This window comes from Bison bison, unplaced genomic scaffold, assembly GCF_000754665.1.
Source record: "Bison bison bison isolate TAMUID 2011002044 unplaced genomic scaffold, Bison_UMD1.0 scf7180017864508, whole genome shotgun sequence".
Lineage (NCBI taxonomy): Eukaryota > Metazoa > Chordata > Mammalia > Artiodactyla > Bovidae > Bison > Bison bison.
Window position 1 is genome coordinate 10,792,418 of NW_011495064.1, and position 7,793 is coordinate 10,800,210.

The 7,793-nt window shown below is 55.2% G+C and overlaps 3 protein-coding genes across 5 annotated transcripts in view; 2 read left to right on the top strand and 1 right to left on the bottom strand.

Annotated features, from left to right (window-relative positions):
- Window positions 1-3,790, top strand: part of M1AP (meiosis 1 associated protein) — an 87,597-nt gene extending 83,807 nt beyond the window's left edge. The window contains exons 7-10 of the mRNA XM_010829713.1: window positions 149-355; window positions 1,440-1,580; window positions 2,528-2,648; window positions 2,830-3,790. Coding sequence (XP_010828015.1) covers window positions 149-355; window positions 1,440-1,580; window positions 2,528-2,648; window positions 2,830-2,993 — 633 coding nt within the window. The 3' untranslated portion in view covers window positions 2,994-3,790. The remainder of the gene's footprint in view (window positions 1-148; window positions 356-1,439; window positions 1,581-2,527; window positions 2,649-2,829) is intronic.
- On the bottom strand, window positions 3,745-6,660 carry DOK1 (docking protein 1, 62kDa (downstream of tyrosine kinase 1)). Of its 2 annotated transcripts, XM_010829711.1 has the most exons (5): window positions 6,518-6,660; window positions 5,869-6,168; window positions 5,631-5,724; window positions 5,239-5,423; window positions 3,745-5,013 (listed from the first exon to the last, which is right to left on the bottom strand). In XM_010829711.1, the coding sequence occupies exons 1-5, from the start codon at window positions 6,575-6,577 to the stop codon at window positions 4,201-4,203; spliced, it is 1,452 nt and encodes a 483-aa protein (XP_010828013.1). In that variant the 5' UTR covers window positions 6,578-6,660; the 3' UTR covers window positions 3,745-4,200. The 2 variants fall into 2 exon arrangements, with proteins under 2 accessions (XP_010828013.1, XP_010828014.1); XM_010829712.1 differs by lacking the exon at window positions 6,518-6,660 and having other exon boundaries at window positions 5,631-5,720; window positions 5,869-5,945.
- A 724-nt stretch (window positions 6,661-7,384) lies between these two features.
- LOXL3 (lysyl oxidase-like 3) overlaps window positions 7,385-7,793 on the top strand; it is an 18,087-nt gene continuing 17,678 nt past the window's right edge. Inside the window, exon 1 of one of the 2 annotated variants that reach the window (XM_010829709.1) lies at window positions 7,385-7,466. The gene's annotated coding sequence lies outside the window, so the exon portion shown is untranslated. The remainder of the gene's footprint in view (window positions 7,467-7,793) is intronic. The other variant, XM_010829710.1, reaches the window with a different exon arrangement.

Below are 7,793 nucleotides of genomic sequence, written 5' to 3' on the forward strand. Positions count from 1 at the left end.
CGATCTTGCTGCACAAAATGATGGCACTGCTTTAAAACGTCGAGAACTAGTTGAGGGGAGGGAGAGTAAACAGGCCGGCAATTGGGACTAGTCTTCCAAACATGCCAAAGACTGAAGATGAGCCTACACTTTTGTGTCTTTGTTTCAGAAAAGAGAATGGCTGCTATTGGCCAAGGGGGAGCCCCTGAACCGAGAACACAAACTGAGAGAGCCTGCTAGCACCTTCTACGTGATCCTGCCATCTCACTCTCCCACTCTGCTGGTGAAGGCAGTGGCCACTCGGGAACTGATGCTGCCCAGCCCTTTCCCCCTGCTACCTGAGGACATGCCTGCTGACAGCCTTAAGACTGTGGAGGCAAGTGAGCCCGGATCTCATGGGATAGAGGGGAGAGAAGAGAATGGAGTTCAAGAAAGGGATGAGGGAAACGAGTCAGCCCCAGAAGGAAAGGACCAAGGAGCAGAGGGAGAAGTGGTTCCAAGAGTATGGTAAGAGGAACAGAGAAGAAGGCCAGGAACTGAGGTGAGGCGGAAAAAAGCACGCATCTGTGTGATGGTGTGTTCTCATGGGTCCGTCTTTGCAATCTCTGAATGCATGTGTGTGTGCCTGTGTTTGTACGCCTCTATCTCTGAGAGAAAGAGGAAAAGGCAGCCAATATAGGCGCTGAGAATAGGAAGAGCTTTAAATGAGACTATGATGCAAAAGAGGGAACAGCTCTAAGGCCAGTTTTATCCTTCCCCTCCTCTCATCTTGGATTGGGATTCTGGATTTCCTCTGCCAGCCTCCCCATCTGAGGGTGGGAGGGGGGCTCACGGCACAGAGAACTGGAACCACACCCCTGCTGCTAGATTCCTGGCTTACATGCCGAGAGGACAGAGCCTGGGATTGTGCTCTTGGCTTGGCAGCCACAGGGATGCGAGAGAGGTGGGCACGAGTGGCCGTGGCTCACTCAGCGTCTCACTTCAGGGCCAGTTGTTTCCTGGCACAGGATGTTGTGGCCGGAAAACCTGACTGCTCAGGAATGCTCTGCTCGCATGTCCTCTGGTTATGCTCGCCTCACAGGCCGAGAACTCAGTGTACTTGCTTTGCAGACTGAGCACCTCAGCCCCCAACTCACCCTCCCTCACAGCCTCACACACTGGCTCCCTTGTAACCCTCACGGCACTCTGGCCTTTCTCAGAATCCTTGTGACATGGTTCTTGGGGCCAGAAAGCTCAGTGTCCCTCACTATTCGGTTGCTGCTTGTACCCCTGCCTGACACTTCACAAGCACTCAGACCTGGGGGCCTGAACACCCAAGAGGGCACGCATCTCTCTCACACCCCTCAGTGAAGCCCAGGGCCATCACACCTCCTCAGCTTCTCACGCTCAGGTCTCTGCCTGACATCTTGGGTTCTGTGACCTCACGTTTCCCAGTGAGGCGCCTTGTCTCTCTTCTTCAGAGCATGCTTGATGACCTGGAACTAGAATCCACCTACAACCCCTTGGAAGTCTGGAGCCACCTGTACTCACACCTGAGCAGCACCTTTGCCAACCCTCATGGCCGGTTCCACCCAAGCTCGAAGAGCCGGGCTGTAAGAAAGGTACTTCCCTCCTTCCCCGTTATGCCCAGAATGCCAGAGTCCTCTTCCCCTGTCCCCCATCCAAAGGAGATCCTCCCTGATATCCTCTGGAAGAACAGACCAATGGGAAGAGAAGCCTTTAACCCTAGACAAAGAAAATTACAACCCTTACACAGTACTGGGACTTTTTTTGCTTGGGCATTTACATAAAATATTTAGTTATCTTAATTGCAGTGTTTGGGAAATTCAGTAGTCATTTAACAGATCACTGTCCCACTAAGCAAACTGGCTGCGTTGGAACCACAACCGCAGCCTCTGTTGAAAGAAGGTGGGATAAGAAATGCCCAAGGGGAGGGAAATTAGTATTTACCAAGCAACAGTTATTTGCCAGGTTTTATGACATGTACTCTCACATATATTTTTCTGATTTAATCCTCACAGCATCCCTACAAGGTAAGTGTTATCTCATTTTACAGATGAGGAAAGGGAGGCTGACCAAGGTTAGAAGCTTAGAGACATGGCTCCAGTGACAAGAGTTCAAGAGAGAAGAGTAATTGGCGGGGGCGGGGGAGGATTTATTTTTATGAAATCCATGTTCTGTAGTATATGGGCTTCCTTTTGTGCTCTTATAAATCTTTTTCTTGTTTCTCAGTAACAAAGCCTGTAGAAAAAAACTTTTGTCTTACCTGAAGTTACAAGAGAAAGAGGTTTCCAAACTACAGACAGTCTAGAGAGGGGAATAGAACCCACCATGAGTTAGCTGTTTGGCAAGCAGACAGAGGAGGACACTCAGCTGGGAGATAGGCATTGTGGAGGCTAGGGCCCCGGGGACTCCAGTGCTCTGGGCCTTAAGGCTGTCACTCATGGGACCCAAGAAGCAGTTAGGACTGGAGACCCAGCAGGGAATGGAATAGGAAATCAGGACTTTGTCTAGTCTTCACAGAAAGCTCTTCTTGCTTTCTCTGCAGGCTCAGCCTTTGCAAATAAATCGAGTGCGAGCCACAGTGGCCCCTCTGCCTATGACTCCAGCCCCTGGCAGAGGCCCCAAGATGCCAGCAGCCAGCAAAGCTTCCTCAGAAGTCTTCTTCCAGCCTCCTATGGAAGAGAAGGAGGAAGAAGAGGCAGAGGAGGAGTATCCCTTAGGGCCCTAAGTCACTAGCACCATAGCCCGACTGCCCTGCTAAAGCACATCCATTCCAAGGTCCCAGATCTGTCCCACAGTGGCTTTCTGTGGCCAGACTTGCCTTCTGTCCACCTGACCCTCTGCGAGTTCCAGGTGACTGGGAAACAGAGCCTTCCCCTCCTCCGCCTCCAATGCTTTCATCACCCCACTCCTCAGGCTATAAAGAGACACATCTGACCCTCTTCTTTCTCCAAGAAGGGACTTATTTTTCTTTTGGATCATTTGATACTGTTAACACAAATGAAGAATAAATACCCAGTAGGTCTCCACCATTGTTAGGAGTATTCCCAGACCCAAATTTCTCCTTGTAGTTCTGTGTAAGCAGGTGGATGATGTCAGGTCACCTTCAGGAAACTGGACCTCAGGAGAGAAGGATGAGGTTTTCCGAGCTCATGACAAACAAGTAGGAGTGAAATCTAAGCTTCATTTCAAAGCCTGTGCCCCTCCCATCACATTGCAAGTCCCATCAGCCTTCAGACAGAAAAGTGGCTGGTGCTTGCTACCTACATGCAAACTGTGTGTGTGTGAGAGAAAGAGAGAATGAGAGACAGGGGAGGGGGGCATCCTAGAGCTGAGAACGGGGGAGAGGGTGGTATGAAAAAGGCCTGTTTTCCCTCCCTGTTCCCCTTTCCTCACACCCACCCAGCAGCCTTGTCCATCCACAGAATAACTACCATTTGTAAAATGCTTATTCTGCACTTCAAATCAATTAAGTACTTGAGAAATTTAACTCCTTCCATACAAAAAACCCTGTGAGGTTGTGCCTATAATTAAGGGCAACAGGGGAAACTGAGGGTTACCAATGTTATACCCAGGGCCTCACCCACCCCAGGTGGGCCTAAGTGGACCTTTCAGACTCTGAATGGTCACCCCCTCCCTGGGGCCCTTTCCTCCTTCAGTGGCCCCTAATGCCTTTCTGGTTCTCCTAACCCCGTGTCTGCCCAGTACATCTTGCCCCTCTGTCCCCTTTATGACTGTTCACAGACATAGACCTCTTAAATCCAAACTGACTTTAATGAGAATAAAACTTACCCCCCCCAAAAAAAAACAACTAATATATATATATATATGGTAAAGAACAATGAAGCGGGAGGGATCCAGACACAGCTCAGTGTCTCCCTTTACAAGGAGACATACAAGCCTCTCCATACAAGCCTCTCAAACCATACCTTGTCTGACCAAATACCCTTTTCTATAGTTCTGCTCCAGCAGCTATCCCTTCCTTTGGTGGGGATGATTTAGAGGTGCTGGCCTCCCCCAGATCCCATCCCTGAGCCCCTTTATGACTCTGTCCCGCTTCCATGACTTCTTGGGACAGATCATCCTTCCCTTGACTCCCCTTGTACCCCGGTCTCTGCACACAGGCCCCTCTGGTTCCTGCTGGTTCTAACAGGTTTCTTTGATCCCGTGCCCCTTCCCCATGGTCCTCCTATCGGCAACCTCAGCTTCGCCCAGTTCTCACGTGGAACCCTCTGACTTGGCCCCAGTCCTGTTAGTCACTACTCCAGAGAGCCCACAGTCCCAGCTCCCTGAGGCCCCGCTTTTCTGGACCTGGCTGTACAGGGCAGTGTCTGAGCTATGGCCTTGGCTGCCACTGCCAGTTGCAGCATCAGATTCAGATAAGGCCAGGCCCTGGGGCTTGGGAGCTGGAAAGGGCTTTGTGCTCCGAGGGGGTGGCACAGCATAATCATCCGTGGCAGGGTTGTAGGGGAGCTCATAGCCCTCCTCCTTCACCCGAGCCTGGCACCACCACGCATCCTTGGGCTCCTGAGGCAGATCATAAAGGCCCCGGAGAGTGGCTGGGGCCAGGCCCTCAGGTTCATCATAAATGGGGTCTTCTTTAGGGTCTGTCAACTTGGCCTTTATCAGCTTTTGCTGCACATGTTCACACAAGTCCCAGTAGAGAGCTTTCTTTAACTGTGTCCCCTCCCCTGCCCGAGCAGGGGTGCTGTCCAAGGGGTCTGAGTACAGGGAATCTTGGGAAGGGCCTGGAGGAATGCGCAGGGAGTCTAAGGGTTCAGAATACAGGGCTGGAGGGCTTCCTGGGAGCTCCAGGGGGGCCGCGAGGGAAGCCAACTTCCCGTCTGCCACTTCTCCTTCATGGGAATCAGCTCTGAGAACATCCTGCCCCTGGCCAGCCTTTCCCTGAATCTTCTGTCGGTGGATAGCAGTCTCAACTGCCTGAAAGATGTCATTTCCCTGTGCCGTCTGGAAGGTGAAGGTTCCAGGGCCGGAGGGACAGCGGCGGCCAGCCTCAAAAGAGAACATAACCTGAAGAGGATGTAGAGGGAAACACGTTACCAGGAGACGTCAGAGGAGGTGAGTCACAGGGCTAGAACTAGTTAGGGGACCTACAAAAAAGAGACCACTGGAAAGGGAGGTTGGTCATGGTCTAGGCAAGAAAGAGTTATCTAGAGTGCAGTCTCCCACCTTCCTGTCCACCCCTCCCACAGGTGCCCAACCCAGTCAGCCAGTCCTGTCTTGACAGCACCCTACCTTGTCACGGCCATAGCGACGCAACAGAGTGTAGGGCCAGAAAAGAAGTGGCTCCAATATCTGCCTCTGGGCCCCCGGGGCCAGAAGAGTCAGCCTCTCTGCCTCCACTCTCAGCACATAGGAGCCATGCAGGCCACAGCGCTCAGCGGCCTCAGTCTTCTGCACCGTTACCCAGAACTGGGATCCTGGAAGGAATATACAATTAGACTGGGACCCGGCCAGGACTGGGGTGGGGGAAAGGAGAAGGGAGCAGGTTGTAAACATACACACACACACACACACACACACTCTCTCTCTCTCTCTCAAGCCAGCTCTCAGGAGCTTCCTACTTCCCCTCCTAGGACACCCTTTCTTTCCACCCCATCCCTGCTGGGGCTTTTCAGGCCATCTACCTTCCCAGGAGGGGCTATACAGCGAGTTCTCCAGCATCTCCAGGGCGGAAAGCTTGGGTGGGTTCTCGGCAGGTGCCAGGGCCCAGCTGCCTTTCTGGGGTAAAGAGAAGGAGTATGAAGGAGGCTGTGATTCTCTCACCCCGATTCCCAGGGTCTGAGCCAGCCCAGTTCCTCTGCCGCTGTAACTGCTCCCACCCCGCCTCGCCTCTTGGGCCCAGTGCAGCCCCGAGCCCCTCACCGGAAAGGCGTTTTGGCACAGCGTTTGCACCCAGGCTGCACTGGACGGCGCGTCGGCCGCCAGCAAGTGGGATCGCTGTGCGGTATCCAGGCGAAAAGCTGCGGCGCCAGGCTCAGGGGGGCTCTCCACTGCCACGGGGGCCACGCTCACACACTCTGCCAGACGGATCACCTTGCAGTCCAGGCGGCGCGAGCTCCCTCGGCCACCTCCAGAGCTAGACCCCTTGTGGTCAAAGAACTCGAGCCGCGCGACACCGTGGGGACTGGCCGGGTAGAGAACCGCCCAGGTCTTCCTCCATCTCTGGGGAAAGAGCCGAGAGACGCTGGGGAGGGAGCGAACAAGCACTGGCTGCCCGGCCCCGACGGGGGAAGGAAAGACCCGCGCGGGCCGATTTCAACACCAAGGCTTCCCGATCGCTGGCGAAGTTTCTCCTGGAGGATGCCGCTCTGTCACCCCAGGGCTGGAGAGGCATACCCGGAGGCCGGCGGACACTACTCCGAAGAATGTGCAAAGCATTTTAGCGGGAACGTCACGGGGCTCTCCGGGTCCCGGCGCCGCTCCCCTACCCGCCGCGAGCCCCCTCCCTCCGTTTGGGCTCAGTCGCCCACCCCTAGCTCTGATGGGGTTCAGCAACCCCTGCCCACACTACCTTGGTCCCGAAACGCTGACTCTGCAAAAACAGCGGCCCTTCCATCACGGCCCCGTCCATGGCCCCCGGCGGTTCCTTCCGCGCTTCCTGGCCCGGCGGGCCCGGAGGCGGGGCGGGACGGGGCGGGGCTCGCGGGAGGCGTCCCCATCCCTCCCCAGCCTCAGCGAACCCAGAAAGGGGAGGAAGGAGATGGGCCAGAGAAAGGGGAAGGGGTACCACCTCTAGACCCCCACCTCCAGCCCTAGGTCTCACTCTAGTGGCTTCACCGAGAGAAACCCCGTGACTTCGGTCAGAGGACTCTGGCTCTTAGGCTTGGGGGCTGCGTACAACGTCAGATGCTCAACGTGACATCAGAGTGAAGGCCGTGACATCATCTAGAAAATGCCTACGGGCACCCTGGGGCATTGGAGGGACTTTCTGGGCCTTCGAGGCTTCAGTTCCCCGGACCTGACCCGACCCCTGCTCCGCGGGAATTCGGCTATTTACGATCCGCAGAGCCGGGGACATGGGGGAAGGGCTGGGGCTGGGGACTGAAGACTTGCCGGAGCTCGGAGCCGAGTCGCCGCACGGGGCGCAGCCCGGGATAGTCTGCGGCCCCGTGGCCTCCTGTGTGTCCAGCTCTCTGACCGCAGCTGCCCGGCACCCAACCCGCGGGAAAAGAGAGCTTTATTAAACAAGCTGGGAGGGGCGAGGAGGGGGGCGGGAGGGAGATTGAGCGGCGGCAGCGGCCAGCTTCAAGGAGGAGGGGAGAAGAGGAGGGAACTGGCCTGGGAGGGATCCTGGGAGAAGGCGGAATGTGGGAGGGCTCAAGGGGACGTGGGAGGAACGAAGAGGGGGGGCGGGGGAGAAAGAGGGGCAGTCTCCCAAGTACTTTTTTTTGGAAGTCCTAGGATTGATCTACAGGACCAAGACTCTTCTCCCAGCCGCTAGGGTCCCCGTTCAGCCAAAGGTAGGGGGAGTCACGCTCCCGGTGGGAGGAAGGAGAGTTGTAGATGGAGAGGATGATGGAGGGACCTGGGAAAAGGGGTGATGTAGGGTAGAATCAAAGGAAAGCCAAGCTACTGAGGGTTGTATAGTCAAAGAAGACACAAGAAGAGTGGGGAAAGGAAGCAGATATTGGGGAGTGGGGCTACAGGGTGTTCCAAATAGGGCATCCGAAGTGCCCGAAGGCTAGGGGCTCCTCTGTGAGGCCCTCTCCCTGGGTCCCCAAGCCTAAATGTCCCCAAACAAAGCTTCCCTGTTGTGTTGTTTGTCTGAGTTGGGGGAAGCATGGGGC